Here is a 23,799-nt window from a genome sequence, read left to right as displayed (position 1 = left end):
GTCCTGAAGGAACACGTGCTCTGTGAAGAAAACCGCAGTGGAGGGTCCCGATTAATTTTGACCTTCTGCTGTCTTTGAAAGCATATACTAATAACTGCAACGGAAGGAAGTAGCTAGACTTATCGTTCATACATTTCGCTGCGGAGCTGTGAAAAAAAAAAAACGGTTTTTCGAGAGATTCGACGGCAGTTTCCGCTGCAAAAGAACGACGTAAGCTAGTCTACTACTCTGTCATATGCTTCATTTTATTTTACTTTCAATTAAACCACCGTCGAGATGTTTGGACAAACGCCATGACAAACAACAAGCATGGCTGCAACACTTGAAGGCATGCGCATGCTTTCAGTTGTTAAACGTTTATACTTTCGACAGTGCAATTCTGTTGAAAACGTTATATCGCATTGACTTGTTATTAATAAAAATGTATTACGAAACACCTGGATAGTTTTCAAAAAAGTAGGTGCAAAAAGGCAGCGTCCGGAAGCACGCGGCAAAAGGTATTATGCCAGCTACTGAAAGCTACCGCTGAAAGAGAATTATAGAATGAAAGCCGGCCACTGGTATGCGACCGGCGACAGTTTCCGCCGCCAGGTCGGTGATCCGGGCGTAGGAGCTTTCACTCTTTTCGCGCTCCAAAGAGGAAAATAATGGTAACGGTCTGCGCCAGCACAGGAAGGGGACAGGCGACGTTCCTGCTCCGCTCGTTGCTCTCAACTTTCGCAGATAGCGGAACCATCGTGCGTCGTATCCGGCTTTCGGCGTGCTCCAGAGTCAGAAGCCGCCGGAAGTATGGCCGCGGCAGTTGCGGTTCGAGTCAGCGCAATAGCCTTGCTGTGCACCCTGGTCAGCGCGGGAATCGCGGACCAGGCAACCAAACTTCTGCGACGCACCTGTGAGTTTAAACATATTACGCGCAATATAGAAGATTGTTAGCATGCATGCATAGAGGAGTTTGGATCGTTGTTCTGGTAATGTTTCAGCCTTGATGCGATGAAGCCGCGATCGCATGGTGTATTCCAGTCGGCGATCGGAGCTAAGTTTTCTTGCTCCACCAAACTGAAAAGCCATTTCAATGGGCGATTTAGATTCAGACCTCATATGACTGGAGCGCGATGATGAAGTCCCTAGAACATCCCGCGCCTTTGCTGAGCATTGGAAGATCGCTCCGGATCACCGGTCATAACACATCATCATCATCATCATCATCATCATCATCATCATCATCATCATCATCATCATCATCATCATAATTCTGAATATACCCATAGCAGGCCGAAGGCCTCTATTATATTCCTCCAATTAAAAAGAGGGCTTTGTCGGGCTGGTTTGTTCGTGTTGAACGAAACGAAGAAACAGCGCATGTGTCTGTCTCGCCTTCCCACTCGTCCTGTCTGTTTGCGCTGTTCCTTCGTTTCGTTCCTGCAATCAACCCGGACCTGTTATAGCTGCGTCCACTTGGCCCCTGCGAACCTCTGAATCTCATCCGCCCACCCTACTTTCTGCCGCCCCCTGCTACGCTTTCATTCCCTTGGTATCCAATTTGAATTATGCTTTTCAAATATCGGTTATACTCTCTTCGCACTAAATGCCGTTTTTCACCACAATGTTATCAACTATAGGTATTTATCTGACCAACACTGCAAGCTTCCTATCTCTTATTGTAACATCTACCATTTTTCGTTACATAACTCTGCTTTTTCGTCAACTTAAGTACAACCCTGTTAGATAGCTTCCACGTTTCAGTTCTATATGTGAGTACAGGTAGGATACTTCCTCTTTAGTGATACCTGTAAGCTGCTAGTCATAATTTGTGAATACTTGCGAAATGCACTGCATCACAATATTATCCTTGTTGTTTGCATTTCATGGTCCGGATCTGCGGGCACTACATGTCCTAAGCAGACATATTTGCCTACCGCTTCCAGTGCTTGGTTACCCATTGTTAACTGCTGTTCCTTCCCGAGGCTGTTCAACATTATCTTAGTTTTCTGCATAATAATTTTTAGGCCTACTTTTCTGCTTTTCCTGCCTAGGTCATCAATCATTTTTGCAGTTCATCCCCTGAGTTCCTTAGCAAGGCAATGTCATCAGCGGATCGAAGATTACAGAGGTATTCTCCATTGGCCCTTGTCCCTAAAGGTTCCCATTCCAAATCTCTGAATACTTCCTCAAAGCAAGCTGTCATGGTTAATGATTTCTCGAGTGCAAGAGTTGCGCAATGTCTTTTGAGTTGTGATAACACAGTAGCTGCATTAAGATGGGAACAGAAGACAAACTCAGGCAGCATCAACAATGGTCACACAAGGCTGATGGCAGTGATGCTAATAAGATTGCTGTTCACACTTTTGCTACATGCTAGTGACATTACAAGCTGAGCAGTGCGGCCGCTAACATCCAGAATTTGGAAAATTTCTTTTGTTCTTGGTGCATTCGCAGACTCGCGGAAACAACACATCTGTTTAATCTGTTAAACAATAGGCATGTAATTGCGAACAATGAGCTTGCTTTGTCCTGGGTGCAGTGGACACCGTACCTCTCAGCATGCAGTAGCAAAGACGACATTCAAAAATAATAATAAAAAAGTTCATAGTTGCAAAACCAAGCGCTGATGTCGAACGTGCACAGCAGCAGGATATTTCGATATATTTCACAGAGGTCTAGAGACTCAACCTTAACTTCAGTTTTGGCTAAAATACAAATGTGCGGGAAATAATTGCGGGTCAGCGAGAGGGAACACCTTCTATGTCTTTGCAGTATACAAAAGATCGGTTGCAAGGTGCTTTGACCACTCGATTATAAAAAAACCTGATGACTTTTCCTTACCATTCCTGACATTTGTACATTTCGGGTCAGTGGGTACGGCGCCCACAGTGACGAGCAAGTGCATGCACGGACTGGGGTGCTTCGAGAACGACGACGTCTTCTACCACGTAATCCACCGACCCATCAACGTGCTTCCCGATGACCGGGAGCGCATCGGCACCCGCTTCTTGCTGTTCACCAAGCGGAACCCAAACGAACCGGAGCTGCTCAGTGCCGACGATCTGGTGGGACCCGCAGAGGACTCCTTCTTCAACGGGTCCCTGGACACCAAGGTCATCGTGCACGGATTCATGGATTCTCTAGAAGTCGGAAAGTGGATGGGAGTGAGTTACGTTTTGTGTGATTATCCAGGTCGCAGCAAATAACAGTCCTATTAGATTACACAGGGGCCTATAGAACTTTTCATCGGGCGTGAAAGGTGAAACGTCCGCTGCTTGGGCTTTTTAAAACCGCTTCTTCGGCCGCTTCCACAGCGCTAGCACCAGGCAAGTGCCGTAGCAATCGCAATAATGCGGAACGTGGGGTTGAGTGCCAAAGCTGCGTTCCACGTCACATAACGGAATGCCCCTGCTTAGAAAGTTTATCGCGGTCAGTGTATATCTTAACCTCTGTCCTGCGCGTGCATAGCCAGGAACAAGCATTAGGTGCCGCTTTCGTATAGGTCGTGTACCGAGGCAATCTAATGTAAGAATCTACACCAGGCGCATGGAATCTCTCAGTGCAGCTTCGCGGAGACGTAAGCGATGTATTCAACTTCTCTATCCTCTTTTGCTTGCCAGTCTTTTTCTTTCCTGGGTAAGACCTACGACCTCCTTACATATAATTTATCTTTCCAATGTGACCTACCGCTGCCATGACGTGCAGCATATTGCTTTTTCGAGCGAGCTGCGACTCGACATATAGTATGCTCCCGTTTACGTCTAAGTACCCACAATCAGTGAGTGCCATCAAGTCAATGCCAAACTCGCGAACATAGCTGACACACCTGTTGTCAATCAATAGTTTTTTCTGTTCCATTCACACGCAAAATAATTAGCGGGTTTTAATTTTTCTTCTGCGCTTTCCTTGATACTCTAACCATCTTTGCGATAAGAGCAGTTTACTAGCTTGCCATTCTGACTCTTGCTTCCATTAACTTCACCGACCGCAAGAACTTTGAGCCGCACCTGTGAAAAGCGTAAGAAAGAGGAAAAAGTGAAAAAATGCGTTATTAAATGCCGTCTTTGCCTTCTGCGAAAATCACGGCCTTATGAAAGGCGGTACGCGGTTTCCTTCGTCGATGACAACGGCTGGAACACACGCTCAACGTAGGGCGCCTGCCTTGGTAGGCAAGTTATCGAAGCGGCATCTGAGGCGGGCTGTTATCTATATGAACGACTTGTGTAACATAGGAGTGGTGGTACAGAGTTGCTCGCGAGGGTGACATAGCGGGTTGGGCGTTTGCCGGGAGATGGCCTGGGCTACAGGTCCCTCACGCACTAGCACGTCCCGTAGAGGGGTATCAGACAGTTATTAAAAGCGTATCGTAAAATCCCACGTAATTTTCGGCTGAACGAGGCTGTAACTTGCATTACGATGGTCATTATTACTTGTTCATTCCAGATAATGAAAGACGAGTTCCTCAAGCATGGCGACTACAACGTGATCATTGTGGACTGGAGTCACGGCAACGGGCCACCTTACACAAAGGCTACAGCGAACACGAGGGTGGTGGGCGCTGAGCTCGCTTTGCTCGTCACCACTCTGCAGGTGAGGTTGGCACTGCTCCCCGAGGGACACGGTACCTATTACCTAGGTTGCTTGAAAATATATTAAATCTTAAAAATGGTTGAGGATTCCGCGGAAACCCGTCTGGTGAGGAAACGTCAGCACATGTGAAGGAAATAGCCGAGATAAAACATGATGGCGCTATGAGCACCCAGCAAACGAAACTCAGTTACACTAAAATTATTGATAAGCGGAAATAAGTTCGATTATTTGGTTTCCTATGTAATGGAGGGAAATTGTTCGGTTAATTGAAACGCTGCTTCATTGTCACAACTGGTTAAATGCACAAAACCTAAACGCTTGGAATCCCCCTGCGCTAATTTGTGCTCCCTTATGCCTGAAGTGGCCTTACACTCATGAGCCGATTTTTCGTAGCCAACATATCGTCGGGCCAAGTCAATGCAGTTGCTATCTGTATGTCACTTATAAGTCTAGAACGTGATTCGAGAAACCTAGAGAGGTTTACATCTCAAGAATAAAAGTTTCCTACAACAAACAACAACAACAGTAAACATTAAGAAAGTACAGGGCATCATAATCATGCACAAACCCGACACTTCGACACGCTAGTGCGCTTTATGATGGTGAAAACATGGTCCTAAGTAATGCCTTCAATGTCCTTCAAGGTAATGAATCAGTGAGAATAGACTGTTTCGATCGGTATTTCTGTTAACGTTGCTGATGAGAGATGTCACTCGAGGTAGGCTCGCTGGGACCTCCGAAGCGTAGTCAAAGGTGCGTCTCGACGACCCGAATCACAGGTCAGGATGCGTCGGATCAGGAGGGCAGACTTTCGCTTGCTCCCCGTGCCAGCTCCACAGCTCTAGTCCTCTGTCTAGCATAGCAGCGGCCTCTCGGAGCAGGCTTCGTCGTCCATCCTGTCTCCCACGTCTCCAGGTGCATTGCGATCACACATTTTCGCGACCGTGAGCTCCGTGAGTTGGCATGACCTATGGACCTTTAAATGGTATAGCCACGACAATCTGGCTTTCATCAGTCTCTGTCGCCTGAATAATTATTGCTTCCCAGCAGACGCGTGCAGTTCACACTGCTTGCCTCACTCCGTTCCTATGGATGACTGCGTCTGCTTCATACGTGGCGTGCCGACAGTTTCTTGGCTTCTGCTTGGCATTGTTCCTGGTTTGTTTTCTTTGTTGCCGCTACTACTTTGATTTGGGCCTATGTGCGATCGGTGTTTGGGCGTGACGAAGAAACTGCCGCAAAATGTGCTGCCGCTTGAAAAGAACTTGCAAGTTTTGCATTATGTCCATAGCTTCAGCAAAGCGGCCTGTCTAAAACAGAAGTGGCAAGGAAGTTGAACATCCCGTAGTCAGCACTGCCGCGGATATTGAAAAAAAAAAAAGAAGCCGCCTGTCAAGGGTTTGTCAAGATTGTGACCTTCATTTTAAGCCGAATTTAGGATGAAGACGACACCGTATGAAAGGCTAGAAGAGGTTCATTTTATGTGGCTTAATTACGTGCGCAGTGCCATTTCTTAGACAAGCGGTCGTACGTTGGAGCGGAAGGCGCGGGTGGCAGCCCTGCAAACGGGAGTAGAAATTTCAGCGTAAGATTTGGCTGGGTGATAAGATTAAAAAGTGCAATGGCCTAGTCGTCAAAACCGTCTACCGTGAAGGGGATTCAGTGAGCAGTGTCATTGCACCAAGCAGCCATGAACCACGAGACATCTTCAAAGTCGACAAATGGGCTTTCTTATGAGGCGCTTCTATCGAAAGCTCTCGCTTGCAAGTGCGAAGCCTATACAAGTTGTATACTCCGTATGAAACGCATTACTGTACTGATGGGCGCAACCTTGGCACGGGACTGATGCTTGAAGTTGCTTTCGACAAGAAAGTCGGAGCACCCGCGTTGCAAGGGCGTTCGAGAACTGGCTGTCGCCTATGCTGATTAAAAGAGGATGCATGAAGATAGCGATTTTCAGAAATGGGCTGCGGAACGAAGAAACAAGGTTTGTTAGGCAGGACAGGAAAGTTGTCTTTATTGTGAACAATTTTCCTGCCCATGGCAACATGGAAGGACTGAAGTCAGTCTTGAATTGCTGCTTGCCAATTCTATAGTCGTTATCCAATCAATGAATCAAGTAGTACAGCGTTGATTGGCTCTAGGCTACCATGTCTGGGAACAAGTGACGATTGTAAAAAAGTGCTGCCTCCACGCAGGCTTCGAAGCACAAGATTCAATGCTTAAAGAAAGAGGCAAGTCCTGCTGACAATGCTGAAGCCGACAGCGTATTCAGTCAAATAATGTTCTTTGTCGCTTTCTCGTGACATGACTACGAGGAATCAGATGCAAATATGACCACCTGTTGCGAGCAAAACGTCGAGGCGATAATTGCTGAAGGGCAAGCTGATAATCAATCCGAATTCAGAGATGATTGCTAGGATCCTGTGAGCTGTGCTTGGCCGGAATCGCAGCTATAGATGCAGTTTAGTACTTTCGCAGCCCTAAGTAGAGCACAAGGGTTGTGAACAATTTCTTTCAAGCCTCTGAATCATGCGCACTCGCTTTTTAATTAAATAACTGAAGAATGTGAAGTAGATGGCGAATAATTCCTTTTTCGTTCAAATGGACGTCAATAACGACTTTTTCACTTATATAATTAAATCATTTAAATTCAAATTGTGCTTCATGAAAGATGTGTAATTTCCTTAAATGAAATTTTCAGATAAATGAAAAAGTTTTAGAATCCCCTTCAAATTCTTTTAAGGAGCAGCTCATTGCATACTCTTTTAAATTACACCCTGTAGAGCAAGTTCCACGTCAGAGTAGCTTCACGTCAAAGTTGGGTGCTTTTATGCAAAACATAATAACTGTCTGGAGATAGGAGGAAGCAGCCAAAATACGGACACAGGAAAAAAATAAGACGAAGAGAGGAAAGAGCCTCTTTCCTGCCTGCTTCTGTGTTTTTCCTGTGTATGTATTTTTGGCTGGTTCTTCCTATCCTCATGCAATGCACCAACTAGACCAACAACGCATTCTGCTGAATTACCTGTCAGTGAGAGTATCCGGCATTTCACATGGCCGCTATATCATCAGAACATGACAACCTTTAATATACCGCTATGACTGAGATGTTCAAAACTCGAAGCACAACCTATATACAAGGCATTTAGGTTCACAATTTTGTATAAACTGTACATGATCAAGATACCTCATTGCAAAAAAAAAAAAAAGAGTGCAGTTCTCGCGCATTCTGAAGTCAGGAGATTTCCAAGGCTTATTATAATGGGCTTCGAAACAGGAAACGGCAACGCTGAAAAGAGATACAACGTGTCGTATTACTTTTAGTGGGCTCACAACGTTCGCTTCAAATATGGTGGACGTTAGAAATTCGCATTCGCATTCCTCCAGCTCTATAGCTTGTACTTTTATTTGCTGTCTGGTTTGGGGCGGCGGGAAATTGCATTATATGGTTGACCGCGACGTAACTATCACGAACAGGCATCTGTCTGTGTAAGGTAAATTAAGAAAAAATCCTGGGACAAGGTACAGGCTAATTGAAAATCACTGCGAGAGATTCTTTTCTTGCAGTGAGCATGAAATGGCAGTTGATGGTGGCAATTAAGTTACCTTATAACCTGCCAAATTCAATGTCTTTTTTAATTATCTGGGGCTCTGAAAACCTTGCCATGGAATGTAAACTAGGTTCATAAATAGACTGCTTTAATGACGCGCCTACGAGCAAATCGCAGTGTCTGTGAAGCTGACTTTCAAGTGCATTCAGTATCTACCATTTGCTGTTTCTGCCGCGTTCTTTAAAATTTTACAGATTGTAGCTTCCGACATTTTCTGTGGTCTACCATGTTTATTGACATCCACAGATGCAAGTGGTGAGTTACAGTCCGTCAATGCCGCAGGATAGGTTTTAGTTGTTCAATGGACCTTTCTTCCTTTGTTTGTTTTTGCGTGCTCTTCCTTTTCTCTCTTCGTTTTCGACGTACACAGCGGGACACTCAACATGCAGGCTCCTCATCCGATTTTATCATTGTACTCCCCACCAATTCTACTTTCTCTTTATTGTTTCTTTTTCGTAGAATGCTACGGGAGTGTCTCCAGCTGGTTTCCACATCATCGGTCATAGCCTGGGCGCACAGATAGCGGGCTACGCCGGAGAGCGTCTCGACAAGATTGGGCGCATCACGGGTAAACAGCATTTATCTTCGGCTTGAAGGTGGCAATCGTTTCAAACGTTGCATTTCTTATATCCGAAAATCACCGCGCCTTTGCTGTCCCTCTCTTTGCCTAATGAGTCCGTGCGGAATCTCAAGAAGACATTAAAGAAGCTCCGCTGTTAGCAGACTGATTTTTAACGGTGCTTGCTCACCGGTACAGTAAATATGAACATTGGCTTGTCAATGTGTGGTGATACTTGATGAACATCTAGCAAGTCTATGTTGGCTTATATATTGTTCAGTTTCTTTTTTGTTTTGTAGTTAGGATCAACATAGAATATTCTTTTCTTTCTTTTTATTCACTAAAATATTGCGTGTAAAACACTAATCTGGCACTTTAGAGCATGGATAAACTGAGAGCACGTGAGAACGCTCGGAATGGCAGAAAACTAAGCCAAGCTAGCTGCTTCTGCCAAGCGCGGCAATGAAATATTGGAATGTATCAACGGCTTTCGAAGATGAGCCTTGCCATATCGGAAGCTCCTACCTCCGTTCCGTAAGGTATGCATAAGAAATCTTTGCACTCACGTGATATCATCATGCCCCGTTTTAGCGAAACTTTTCTTTTCTGTGTCGCTAGATAAGTGTGAACTAATAATTGTAGGGGCATGTTGGGCTGCTCTGAATTTTCTCTCCACCTGTTACGGGGAATCCTGGCACTTTTGTATGTAGTTGCCCTGCGATCATACTAAACAAATATATGGCAAAGAAAAGCACTGCCCCATAACTCTTCCTTTCCTCCCGTAAATCTTTCAGGGCTAGATCCTGCCGGTCCATATTTCTTTCACATGCCACCGACCGTGCGTCTCGATCCCAGCGACGCGGCGTTCGTCGACGTCATTCATTCCGATGCCAGCCTGCCGTTCAGCTTCATCGCAAACCTCGGATTCTTCAACGATAAAGGCAAGCACCGATCAAACGACCTCGCAAAGAAATGACCCGAAGTCGAGGCAATGCATGGAACAGGTGACCGGCCCTCAAAGGTACAGGAGACCGTTGCAGACACGGTGAATGGGCTCTAGGACTTGGCCTTCGGATACGACGGTCGTATTTTATAAGTATCCGTTATCCCCTAGCTATGTCTGTTGGTATGACATGACGAAAGCAGCCAGATGCTAATTACACAAATCACAGAGCCTCCACGTCATTGATAGCGTTCGTCACCCTCCGCACGTATCCGCTCGTCGTTCGTTGCAATATGTACCCAATGATAAGGTCTGGTCGCCATCCGACCACGGACCAGCGAGCCTTGCAGGGCCGCTTGAAAGCTGCGCCTACGTCACTGATCAAGCAGCAGTGGCAAATTACAGAATACCAATGGTTTTCCAAATAGATAACGAACCGCAGTACAATACTGTCTATGCTCCCATAAAGAGGCATTCGAATAATGCAAAAAAATAACTTTGGGTGGCAGATAATCTGATCCGTAAAAGTAGCTGAGTAATCAACTGGGATTCAGGATATCAGCGGATGGCTCCGGTTAGGGGTAAATGAATAACATGTTTTAGGCATTTTGTTATTAAGGAATCGCTATCCAGCTTTACTCAGCCATGTAAGGGCATTATGTTTAGTCAATTCCTGCTTCGTGGTCTCACCTGAGCGCGCGCAGGTTTCGGAATTGACCAATTGGTGGGCCATGTGGACTTCTACCCGAACAACGGCAACCGGCAGCCCGGATGCCGCATGCAGCACATAAACAGCCTGCTTCTGGAAGGCATGCTGGAGAGTGTGCGTCGGCTGGCAGCTTGCGATCACCAGCGGTCCGTCGACTACTTTATCGCCACCATCAACCGGAGGCTGTGTCTGCCCGTCGGGGTGGCCTGCAGGTGATGGCCCTCCTTTTGAAATGGCGCTCTCACTGACAGCTCAGAAGAGTGCCGTATTAATTAAAACTTGATGTATATACAATAGGTAAGCATAGTGCTATGACTTAAAAGGAACCCTAAGACAAAGGAAAAGAGAAGCCTACGGAACTAGCGCTAACTGTCAAATATAACTTTTCAAAACAAGCAAGACAACAAAATTCTTTGAGCTTTGAGAAAGGTTACTCAGATCAGGTTTGGGAAATCAATCTCTACCATTAGACATCGTTACCGTACCGTGCACCGTGTTACCGTTACCGTTAATAGAGTACAATGAACTAATCCGCTGCCAGTGCGCACGCGAAAAGTGTGATCGTTTAAGCAGAGCCAGCCGCTATGTGTCATCAGTTAAACCTGTATGCGCTTCTGATAACACACGTTTAATTTAACGGTTATCGTATCGCAGTCACTGTAGTGCCAGAAGCAAGCACGCCGTCAGCGCGCATGGGCAGATCACCGTGAGGGTGCCTGATGCATTCTAGCCCATCGCCTAGCTGCCTCAGGTCTAGTACGTACGCTCTGCCTGCTCTAACCAGCATTTGGGCGCATGCATGCCGCGTCGAGAAAGACTGTGCATCCACACTGGCAGTGTGGGGGTTTCCCGTACTCCGTTCAAGGTAACACGTTACACGGCGATCGAAAGGTGTCAGTTATCGGTTAGCACCAGCGTAAGCTGGCCATTGTACGTAGCCTGGTTCATGGGGTCACGGGTTTGGTTATGATAGTAGCCTTATTATGAGGTCTGCTATTGGCTTGTGAATGAACTCCTGTATCCCAAAGCAAAAGAAAGTACAAGAGAAAGCAGACAGGCTTAGTTTGCATTTGTTACTTTGGATCTCGAGATCCAGCGCGCGCGGTCCTACTTGGGCTCATTGCAGACATTAGTCTGGAAAATGTGCTTCCCGCTCTCCTAGCATAAAGAAGAGCTACTAGCATATTACCAAGAAGAAATCTTTTACAGAATTAAGGAGAACAATTCATTCGGACTAGACAGGTTAAAGTAGAAGTGATTAGACATCTTTTAGCGAGCGCACTGAAAATTGTGAATGCTGGAATGGTATGTTTTTCATATAGTATTCTGCAAGGATTTAGCTTCCAGTTGCGGCAGTCTATATTGGCTAAAAAGCACTTACAGGCTCTTCTGTATTTATATTTAGGAAATGCATTACCATGCTTACCTTTCGTTGTTTCATGAGGTACATGTCCTGGCAACACAGGTCTACGAGGGAAGCCTCATTCTGTTGCTCAATTTTCGGAATGATGGCATGTCTTCTTGATTTTTTCTTTTTCCTCATTAAATTTTGTTGAATGCAAAAAGCCTTGAAGCCAATAGAAACTGAACTGTTATGTACAAGTCACTGATTACTTTCAAGCTTCTTGAGGAGTTGCCTTTGAATTTGATTCGAACTCATGGGAGGGCTTGCATTAAAGTCATTTTCTCTTGACAACAACCCTGCACTGTATGGTCATGGAAGTACAGGGTTGGAAAAAAAGGCCTAGTTCCATTAAGCACGGCCCAAAAGAAGGCTTGTCGTAACCAAAGTTTTTTTTTTTAAATTCTCAACTTTTCTAGAAGGCAAGGGTTTAAGTCTTCAATGTAGTCAAAATTGCAGAGTTTACAACTTGAGGGTTTTCCTGTTTTCCGCCAACCACAGGTCTTGGGAAGAATTCACAGCTGGTCGCTGCGGCGGCTGCGCCTCTGGTCGTGGTCGCTGCGCAGTCATGGGTTTCCTAGCCGACAAGACGCGTCGGTTGCCGCGAAGATCAAGCGGCAACGGCAGCCAAACGCGTGCCGCAAAGCTGTATCTGAAAACAGATCCGGAGCCTCCCTACTGCCGTGAGTGTGCGACAGAGTTGTTTTGAGGGTGAAAAAGAGTTGAGTGCTGAGGTGCGAAGGAAAAGGCGAACAGAAATGCCCCTCTTACGCTGGTACGTTATGTACATCTCTGCGGAATTTACAGGTGGCCCACTTTAAATAAAATATTCGTCTTTGAAAACAATGTAGCTACTTCACGCCCGTCGCCGGTAAGGTGACCATGAAAAGACTGCCACTGATGAGCCGGATGTTCTAGTTGCAAACACGCTGCAAACATCCGTAGCTAGAGCTCGCCGACATTGAAGTTTTACGTAAAAAAAAAAAAAAAAAAAATCTGGGGACACTTAGTTTTGTAGAAGGCTGGCAACACCGATGGCGGATTTTAATAACTCGGCTTTTATTGCAGTCGCACTAAAAGCTTCATAAAAAAAAAAAAAAAAAAACATCTGGCGTCCTGGCGATGACCAGCGTTTTTAATCGTGAAGAAGGCTGATTTGTCGAAGCGATAAGGGGTTTCATAAGACCACGTGAAATGGTCTGGCTGACAGGTGCATTAGTCAGGTGACATGTCCGGACTGCGTGGTGGCAGGCTTAGTGGTATAGTTGGCGGCTGTAAATTGCTGTGAACAGACGTGACTACAGAGCACCGCGTATTAGGTTGAAATTAATCAAGAATAAATGCTGTGTGTACCTATCGTATGACGAAATTCCAGTTAGTAACCCGGAAGTATATCATTGAAGATAGAGTATCACCAGAGCTACACTCCTATAGCGTCCATTGTTAATAAAACAGCGCGAACAGTAAGACACAAGACAAGATGAAGCTACCAGACAAGCGCTGACTCACAACTCAGCCTCAGATTTTACTCCAAGGCGCAGGAAAAAACAAATGTGACAAACACGGCGTTTTCGCATAAAACAATCCTTGGGTTCATCTGCTACACAAAACGCCACTCAAAAAAGAAATCTCTTCGCTTGAAAGAGCGAGAGAAGTCTTGCTAACACACTTATTGTCCGTTGAAATAAAATATGATTCAACTATCTCTCTCGTAATCTTTTCTTTGTGGCAATACAGAATTCTGACCTGGTCATATAGGGGAGTACACTTCTTCTAACAAAGAAAAGTTAGGGAGAGAGCTGGTTGAAAGATATTTTATTTCAATGGACATTAAATGCGTCAGCAATACTTCTCTTGCTCTTTCAAGCAGAGATTTCTTTTTTGAGTGAATTTTTGTGCAGCAGATGAACCCAGGGGTTGTTTCACGCGAAGGCTTCATATTCGTCACATTTGTTTGTGTCGGGGCCTTGGAGTAAATGCTTAGGCTGAGTTGTGAGTCAGCGCTTGTCCTGTAGCTTGCTTTTATCTTATCTTGTGCCTTCCTGTTCACGCTGTTTATATTTACAATGGATGTTTACCAACTCGCCCAAGAAAGTACTCCTATAGCGTGTGCAGAGAGCAGCAATTACGGGTAAAAAGAACCAGGTCTTATAGTCGACATATAATGTAACTGTGTGTCGCCTAAATTTCTTGCTCGTCTCTTAAGTCCCATTTTATTTTGGAGGCACCTGCGCAATAATTAGCTCATGCTACAGACCTAACGCCTGACTAGACTTGCTCGTAAGGTGTGGTCTTAAATATACACGGCAATGCTTTGTACGGCATACAGAGGCAGAGCGGATTGCACATCTCACCTTGACTTTTCTTTTTACTGCTCTCTTCGCACATAGCCATTTCACCCGCAGTGGTGGCTCAGTGTTTAGCGCACTCGGCTATGAAGCCGGTTCGGTAAAACTGCCTAGGCGCCTGTATTCTGTACTATGTTAGCGCTAGTTGAAGTTAATCCGTATCGCTCTACTGGGGCATCCTCCACAGCTGATGTTTAGCTTAGGGCAGGTAAACGCCACAGTTTAGGATTACATTGCTTGTTTCTTCTGTGGTTATCGGTTTTGTGTCCTGCAACGAGTAGGATGCACTTGCGTAGCCTCAGTGTTTTTCTCATTTTGGTTTGTTGTCCCTGTGAGTATAAACTACCTCGATGCTTCAATAATGCCGTCATCTGCTTTTGTCGTGGTAATGACAGAATAGAGGGTGCGGACATCAAGCTGTCGACAGTGTACTGGCGTTGCTTGCTGTTCGCCACCTGATTTAGTTGATAGACATTGCTCTTTGCTTTAAATATAAATTAGTTTTATGAGCAGAGGGACAAATCGTGTTTAGTTAAGTCAGCAAAACAATTCCCCGCAAATTATGGGCCTTCTTACACGAGCACAAGCAGTGAATAATATGAGAATTTCGATCTATTCATCTACTGTTTGAGACTTTTTACATAAAACAATTATTGTTTGCTTTCTGAGAGTGAAGCCTAGGATGCTGACGCCGCCAAGAAAATGCCTGTTGATTAAGTCGCTGCCCTTTCTTTTTGAAAGTTTTCCAGTACCAGATAATCGTGAAGACGACCAAGTCAGTTCCTCTCTGGGATCTTTTTGGTGATGTACAGCTGACGCTTCCTGGCGTAGACCAGAAGATTGCTATCCGAATGCACAAGAGGTACTAGGATTTATCTACAAGTTCTACGCTGTTGTCTTTGTTTTGCGGCAAATTTGAAAATGTGCTAAGAAGGGTTTCAAGTTTGTATTGCAGTGGTGGATCTTTATGATAAACGAACTTGAGTCAAAACAAGTAAAGTGATATACCATTCAAACTATAAAGTGCAATACTCGCAACCACAATTTCTGACCTCAATGCTTAACTAATACGGCTTAACTAACTGTGACGTTTCAGAGATACAGTAAAACAACCAGTGGTGTGCAGCCAAGGAATTGCAGCCGCTCTGAGAACTGAAGCTGCGCCGTTTAACTGGAGCTAGGTAGAGCTGCGCACCTTAATATTATTGCACGTCGGACAATCTAACTACGCTAAATTATGCTCCTTATTTAGGAGATGATATATTGCGAAAGTTTTCATTTCATAAAAGCGCCGTCGCTTTCAGCCCCCACAGCATGAAGCCCGGCGTAAAATACACATCGCTGCTCACCACTAAGAAGAGGCTATATGATGTGAACAACATAACTTTCCACTGGAAATCTGTCGTGGGTCGACGAGCGGACAGTGCAAGTCTGGGGCCCGTACCACGCATTCTCTATTTCAAGATTCGACCTTTGGATATGCACATCCTTTCAAAAAGGTGAGAGCAATTTCTTACAGTTATTGTTGTTTGTAAGTGAGGGGAATGCTTAAAATGTCTTTGGTGAATGTCAGCATAGTAGCAGAAGGTTAAATAAGCCAATGGCACATGTATGAAATGCGCATGGGCAGGGCATTAGTGCGAATAGAGGATAACCGATGGTCGCTTGTGGCAACAAAATGGTTTCCAAGGGAAGGTAAGCGTACCAGAGGGCGGCAGAAAGTTAGGTGGGTGGATTAGGTTGAGAAGTTCGCAGGGGTCAAGTGGACGCAGCTTGCACAGGACCGGATTAATTGGAAGAATATGGGAGAGGTCTTTGCCCTGCAGTCGGAATAGTCCGGCTAATGATGACATGTGCCAAAATTTTATTACAACAACAACTGGGACACTGTGATGTGTGTGAAGCACATGCAACAGAGAAAGGCATGCTTGCTGCTTAGATGACCAGTGAAATGTGAATGTCAATGTGATGTGTTCAACGCCATAAGTCAGTTGTTTCAGTGCACACTTTCGATGTACGTGTAAGTATACTCTAAAACATTCTCGAGTATGGTGAGTCAGAAGTAGAAACAAAACATTTACAGGAACAAGCTTCAGTCAACACAATGTACTGCAAAAAGTTGATCGTTGAGGCAATCAACTAGCCCCACTAAATAACAAAGTGATCACATTTGGATCGTTAGTCCTAACAGAGAGTTGGAAGCCCTGAACAATACGATGCCATACCAGTTTTTAAGATGAATAAAAACATACTTTATAAAGCCTTACAACGCGATGAAATTCGAAGCTTATTCGAAATTCGAAACTGATCGCAAAAAAAACGTGCAGTGTGTTGGTAAAGAAATGGCGTCCGGTGATGAAGTGATGCAGTGGTAACGGTGCTCAGACGAAACTGAAACCGGTATTATGGAATGGTATTGTGCCACGGGATGCGCATTCTTTTGTCTCGCAGCTTGTTGTAAGGGAAAGACCAATCATTACCGACTGAGTGGTCTGTGTTATTCAGAGGGGTGGTGCGAAATAAACCTCATCACAGGTCACATTAAAGCCGGAAGTTCCAATTTGCGTCATTGTCATTGCATCACGTCATTACCGGAAGTTGCTTCTGCAACAAGCTTCCTGCACATATTTTGCGTTTTGTTGCAGTTTCACACAGAAAAAAAGTGCGTCGGATTTCTTCGTACGGCAGGGCTTTAGAAGATAAGTTTTTATTCGTTTCAAAAACTGATATGACGTAGTTTTGCGCGCTACTTACAACTCTCTATAGGAACTATCGAACAAACTGCGTAGTTAAAATATAATGAATGAGGTTTAGTTATTCATTTGAATAATTGGAATTGTTCTGCAGCAATTCGGGGTTGCAGTCGCAGCATACAAAATAGGTCCCAGCGCGAATGAAGCTGTCACTGCTGCAAAAAAAAAAAAAAAATTGGCTCCTAGCATTAGTGCTTTGGCTACGAACATAAACGGACCTAAACGCCACAGAGTATCAGATGTCACACATATGTGGCTATTTGAACCTTTTATGTCAGTCACAGCAAGTACTGGTACTAAAACAATTTGTACTAGGGAAGTGTGTGTCTATAATTATTTTAAGCGGAGTAGAAACTTTATGGCAGCATCGATGGATCCATAAACGATGCTAAACAGTGGCCTTCATCTGCGTTCACATGTGTTCTATATCCTCGTGCTTCTTGGTAGATAACAAGTATTATTATCACACACACACACACACACACACACACACACACACACACACACACACACACACACACACACACACACACACACACACACACACACACACACACACACACACACACACACACACACACACACACGCACGCACGCACACACACACACACACACACACACACACACACACACACACACACACACACACGCACGCACGCACACACACACACACACACACACACACACACACACACACACACACACACACACACACACACACACACACACACACACATATATATATATATATATATATATATATATATATATATGTATATATATATATATATATATATATATATATATATATATATATATATATATATATATATTAAAGTTGATCCGCCTCGCCGTATGTGGTAGTGCATTGGATACGGCACTCGACTACTGTGCCTAACGATCCCGGCCGCGGAGGCAGCTTTTCGTTGAAAGCGAAAAGCAAGGCGCCCGTGTGCCGTGCGATGTCAGTGCACGTTAAAGGACCCCAGATGGTCAAAATTTCCGGAGTCCTCTATTACGTTAAAGCACATAAACCGTAAACCATAAAAAGTTTAATAAAAGAGACATCTGGCTGAGCTGGTACGGTGACATGATGAATAAACAACGCTACAGACTAGGACGAAGATCAAGCAAGCAGGACGGGCGCTGTTGACTCACCGATCAGTTTATGTGCCAGTCGAAATAATAAAAAATAAATAAATAAATAAATAAATAAATAAATAAATAAATAAATAAATAAATAAATAAATAAATAAATAAATAAATAAATAAATAAATAAATAAATAAATAAATAAATATCCGTTGAGACAGGAACGTGAAGCTCTAGAAGGATGCCTTCATTTCCCAGGACACGACGTACAGAGACGTGGAAGTTTTGCCGAGGGGGCTTCAAAGGAGTGCCGCTAGTGCCAGGAGAAGTGGTCCTAGAGCCTGAAGAGGACTGTGGAAGTGACGATGATGAAGTGGAGCTCTGACGAGCAGAAACATCGACGAGACGGTGACATGTTTATCTCACCACCTCTTTCGGTCTCAAGGACGTAACAATTCATGAAAAGTGTTAACAGTTATGACTCAGCCACCTATCCGCACATGCAAACACTGTGCCGGTTACCTCAGTGTTTCCGATCTGGTAGAATCAAATCTAAAGGTTTAACGGCTGGTGGTAGTAGGCTTAACTGTTTTAACTCAATGGAATCGCTCTTTTTTACATGATGCTTACCAGATACAAACTTCATGTGGTTATGGGTCTGATGTGCAGCAGCCAGCTGTAAAGTCGTCAGCACGACTCTCTAAAGCACTGTAGCGGTGTGAAGCGGATCAAATAGAATGACATTTCAGCTCAGCTAGTCCGTAACATGCATAATGCTGTTATCAGGGAAAATAGTATGCCTACGTGCCTTCGGTGTAGCACCATCATTGCCTCGGCAAGCTCCTGTTTAGAAATGCCACATTCTTTGTACGACAGGGTAGTGTTCGAGTGCTCGAAATAGACCTTCTGAAGACAGTACGGGTGGCGCCATCGGAAAGAGGTTGCATCGATTGGCAGCTGTTTAACCGTGGTCTCCGTGATCATGCAGCTCCCGCTGCAATGAAACGCTTGACCGCGGAAGTCAAGAGTTTAGTCTATTGTTGAGTAAGATTAGTTTAATCCTACTTGTGGCGCCATCTGGGAGCAGCCACGTCAAAAGTAGCCACGTCAAGACGCCCGGCTACTGAAGCCGAGTACACTGGTCAGAATCCACTACAATTTTTTTTAATCTGAAAGTCACAGGTTCTATCCTCTTTCTGCTGGCTGACGAACTTGAAAGACCCATCGGGGGGACTCGCGCTTTGAAGGCGATATGGCGAACTAAGTTCCAATTATCTGCGGGAGGCCACATGGTCGTGACCGCACGAAGCAGCGTAGCTAATCCTAGCGACGACACAAGACTGGACACGATCCTTTGTCGGTACTGGTAAGCCGATGAGTGCTTTCACACTAATGTGACGGAGAAAACTATTTGCTGTAGAAGAGACGAGTGTGAACTCCGGATCTCTCTGTTCGGTTCGCGCGCGGCTCCTATAGATTCTGCCGCATGGGCAGAGGAGGCGGCGGCTACAAGGAAAAACGCGACAGTGATCTTGATCTTACTCGGGTATACACATTAACCGCTAAACTAGACAGCCAGAGGAGAGATCAAAGGCCTGGCAAAATCCTTCGTTTTGCAGTTTTCCTGTCAAATGCTGCTTTTATATTGTGCGACCACAAGTGGGGAATCTAGCGCCTTTTCTCGAAGCCGGGTTCGAAACCTACAGGCGACATGTAACTACTTTTCTATTTGCATAATTGTTTAAATAGATACTAAGTATAAAGCCAATTTGCTGCTTTAATCAACTTCACCATTAAACGCGGAATTTTCTCGGGTAAAGCCCACAATTTTTTTTGTCCTCCGAATTTCGCGCAGTTGTGGGCTTAAGCTTTTTCAAGCCTGAACTTTATCACAGGATACGTCTACAATATGCAACTTTGGTGCGATTTCTGGACATTATAATACATCAATATTCTTCAAGCTTAAAAATAACTTTCTTCTCTACATATAGGGTGCTGATAATTAGAATACCCGGAAGTTTTTTTACGTATAAGACAAGTAAACAGAGGTCATTCGCATTAATGGGTTACGCGGCTAGGCAGACTCAAACTATTAGAAAGATTGTCACTAGACTCCGGAAATAAACAAAATTTTAGATTTACCTCTTTATTCACTGCAGTTAGCATGAATTTTTATATTGCAAACTTGTAGGCCGTGGAATCAAAAGCTCTTCTATCTTGTACAATTATGATTGCGTTCCAGCGTCACGAGCTATGCTCGTTAAATATTTCACCCCCAAAACGTCTAATTACGCGTGCTATACCACGGCATCCGACACGAAGCTGGTGTTACGCTGATGTGACGCAGCTTTTGCGCCTATAGGGCACCTATGCTGGGCTATTCAATGCAACACTAGCATTTTATTGAAAAGCAGAACGATTTACCGTACTCGCACAGGTGTGCGCCCGCGAGAAATTTAGCACTTCTTCGCGTGATTCCACGGGATACCACGAGATTGTGAAGTGCTCAGGTGATAACGTTTAATATCGCGATGACGTCACAATCTGTACATAAAATAACGCTTTTTTCATTCGCTTTTACATTAGCGCAATCTTAGGTGAGAAGGCGATATGAGGCCGCTTGTCTGAACTGCGGGTGAGCTCTAGGTTAATTCGAGTTCGAGAATCAGACTGCTGAGCGTGGCTCGTGCTCTTGCTTGGTATATTAAGAGATTGACGGAAAGAAGCCACTGCGGGTGAGCTCAAGGTTAATTCGAGTTCGAGAATCAGACTGCTGAGCGTGGCTCGTGCTCTTGCTTGGTATATTAAGAGATTGACGGAAAGAAGCCACAGTCAGCGTCAGGAGTGTGAAGGCGGATGTAAGTGGCGTTTTAATGTGGATTTTTAGATTATTTAAATTGAAAATTCAGGCAGTCGAAGGCCTATCCTGATACCCAGTACTTTGTCGGCAGTGCTAAAAGGAAGGCAATGCACCATGCAACCGGATGACAATTCTTCCGGCAATATACGAGGCCGGCACAATGAAGGCAATGGCTGATTTATTTTTTGAAGTTTAAGGCCTGATGCGATGTTTTGAGCCAGCCATAACTGAACGGGGTGAGAAACCTGCGCGAGGCGGAAACCTAGTTAATTAGTTTGCACGGCGGTGTCGTCGTTATCAATGTCATCGCAGGAGCTTCTTGTCAAGTGCCACGATCTCACATGTCATGCGTAATTAGAAGAATTAGTAGGCTCAAATTTTAGACGTACATAGCTAAGAATACGTGTCTGCTCTCAAAATTATACAAAATAGAATCTTCCAGCCGCGGCGGCCACCTTTCTATGGAGGCGAAAAGTAAGGCGTCCGTGTGCTGTGCGATGTCAGTACCCGTTAATGAAGCCCAGGTGGTCAAAACTTCCCGAGTCCTTCACAACAGTGCATCTTCATAGCCCGAGTTGCTTTAAGACAATAAACCTCCAAACTAAACCAAACAAACTGAAAAAAAAAAAAAGAATTGTCTTTAAATGCCACTGCTTAACGTTTTCAATATAATCATGCTTGCTAGTTGCAGAGAATAAAAAGCTAAAAATGAATTGTAGTTAATTGCGAACTCTACGACGAGAATTGTGAGAGCTTGTGCCCGCTTAGTCGCACAACCCATTCGCAAACACGACTTATGTGCACTGCTGTTCGCGCTTTTTTTTTTATCGAGTTCAGATAGCAGAACTTCTAACACACCGTACATTGCTTTCACTCTGCTTCTCATTGCCGTCCGGTGACCTCCTACTTAGCAGCGCATTTGCTCCCTGATGCAGGCCGTGCTACCAGAGGGCGCGAGCGTCCTCACGTTCATCACGATATGTGCGTGGTCGTTTATGGTGCCGGCGTGCGTCGGCTTTCACAGTGTCACGTTCGCCGTAATGTACCCGGCTTATAACGAAAGTGATCCATAATGGCTTTTTATGTTGTTATATGCGTCTATATCCACTTTCCTTTATAGAACAATCTGCGTTTATGAAGTCTGCAGCAGTACCTTTCTGCGCAGTAATATGTTATACTTGTCGTTCAGTATTGCAGTTTAGGCCGAAACTCGTGCTACAGCGACACCTACAGGCTGTGCTTTGCACGCAATACGACTCGCAGCTTTTTTTTAAATCAGCCCGCACTATGATACGCACTCTGCTACCTACGCGGGGCGCAATGTAGAGATAAAGAGCTTTTTATTATTTTCCCCATTTCAAAACCAGGGGGCGCCAAAACGCACGTTTCCAGCGGCAATATTCCGAAATTACTGAAGTTTTCCCAGGCGCTGTTTCAGCAGATTAGTGAAGAAACTGAACTGCCTGACCTGGATGTCAAAATGGTTGAATAGATACTATTACGCGCTGGCATAAAAAACGGCGGACCAAAGTGAGAATGATTGTCTAATTTAGTTGCAGCAAGATATCATGGCTTGAAATGCGCGTACCGTGAAATCTAGGTTCGCATAAATGCAATGTGCAGCGAATAATTTAGAGTAAGTTGTAACAAGTATTATACAGGTAGACAGAAGTGATGATTTAAGCTAGATAAGCGACTATGGTTCTCAAAATTTACTCGTCTCTAAAAACAGTCTGCCAGCCACCGACACCCTCACACGCCGCACTTGGACTCTTCCGCTTGTAAAAATCACACCTTTCACAGATATGTACTCTTTAATATCTTCACCCGTAGCAAAGAATAACCCGTTCTCACAATAATAGACATTTAGTGTACCGCTTGCCGCGGCCGTCTACCACTACCGCGCGCTGCCAGCATAGCATGTGCTGATTGGTCCCTGTGTATTGAGTCCGCTGACGTTTGACGGGAACGTGGCGCCATCTATCGTCATCAGGGTTACCTGCGCATGCGCACTGGCCCTCGCGCGGTAGCGGTAGGTTGTGGTGGTAAGCGGTAGTGCTAAACTAAGTCTCTATTAGTGAATTTAACGCGTGGCACTGTTCCATTACCAGCGCACCGGACGTCCGGCGTTTGTTGAGTAAGATGAGTCAGTGTTTTGACAAACTCGGGCCTTTTTAATGATCCCGATCTTTTTTTTTTGTCCCTCATAGTTCACGGGATTATTTATTCACTCACACGATTTTAGAGATAGGACAGAAAATTTTTAAGACCAGATGCGGAAGAGATTCGTTATGCACAGATCCCAGCGAGTTCAATACTGCTGATGGTTGCGACGGCAGCAACCATCATGTAGGGACATAATGCCGCTAGCGCCCCTTGCATATGACTTCAAGGGACTAGTTCTATGTAGGGCAGCGAGAGTGAACACCACCCCTTCAAAAACCGAGTTCAGACTTATGGAAGGGAAAGCCTCTTTAGTCACTCGGTTGTAGCGATTTCATGGATGCCCTATACATGCTGTAACACCGAAACATAACTTCGTATGAACATATGGCGGCTATAGCAAAATGATATGTACAGGGATTGAAAAATAGCTAGCGTTATCCATTAGAACATCGAAGAACTGGATCACATTGGTTTACATTTATTTCCAATTTGTGATACGAAGGTAATTCCTAAGTTACTATGATAAAAATTCACAAAGTAACCCAGTGCAAATAATTTATTTTGTGGGATGACATCTTCAATTGATAAAATAATATACCAGGGGACTTCATTCTTTACAAAAAAACTTTGCTTCTTTTTTTTCAGCCACAAAGCTTCTGCGAGAGGCGTATACGTCAAAAGAAGCCTCGTTTTGATCAATACGTCCCACGCTTTAGGACTATCTGACGTAGTGGACATTGCACTGTCTCCAACGGCGCATCATGACATATCGCGCAATTCTC

General features: G+C 44.6%; 1 protein-coding gene across 1 annotated transcript; it reads left to right on the top strand.

Annotated features, from left to right (window-relative positions):
- Positions 1–1,112: 1,112 nt before the first annotated feature.
- LOC146173845 (pancreatic triacylglycerol lipase-like) lies at positions 1,113–23,783 on the top strand. Its single transcript, XM_084585287.1, has 11 exons — positions 1,113–1,246; positions 2,876–3,146; positions 4,426–4,572; positions 8,646–8,754; positions 9,540–9,686; positions 10,393–10,609; positions 12,301–12,482; positions 14,889–15,009; positions 15,452–15,646; positions 18,250–18,399; positions 23,663–23,783. Exons 1-10 carry the CDS (start codon positions 1,113–1,115, stop codon positions 18,374–18,376), a joined length of 1,650 nt encoding a protein of 549 aa, XP_084441413.1. The 3' UTR covers positions 18,377–18,399; positions 23,663–23,783.
- Positions 23,784–23,799: the final 16 nt, after the last annotated feature.

Source organism: Amblyomma maculatum, chromosome 11 (genome assembly GCF_055883805.1).
Source record: "Amblyomma maculatum isolate TAMU_Amacu chromosome 11, ASM5588380v1, whole genome shotgun sequence".
Classification (NCBI taxonomy): Eukaryota; Metazoa; Arthropoda; class Arachnida; order Ixodida; family Ixodidae; genus Amblyomma; species Amblyomma maculatum.
The sequence above is the reverse complement of the archived record's forward strand: the minus strand, read 5'-3'. Positions and strand labels throughout refer to the sequence as shown.

Coding starts and splice junctions, on each gene's coding strand:
- LOC146173845 (XM_084585287.1), top strand. CDS start 1,113: ATGATGAAGTCCCTAGAACATCCCGCGCCTTTGCTGAGCATTGGAAGA. Junction 1,247..2,875: donor TCATCATCATCATCATCATC/ATAATTCTGAAT, acceptor GCCCACAGTGAC/GAGCAAGTGCATGCACGGAC. Junction 10,610..12,300: donor CCCGTCGGGGTGGCCTGCAG/GTGATGGCCCTC, acceptor CGCCAACCACAG/GTCTTGGGAAGAATTCACAG.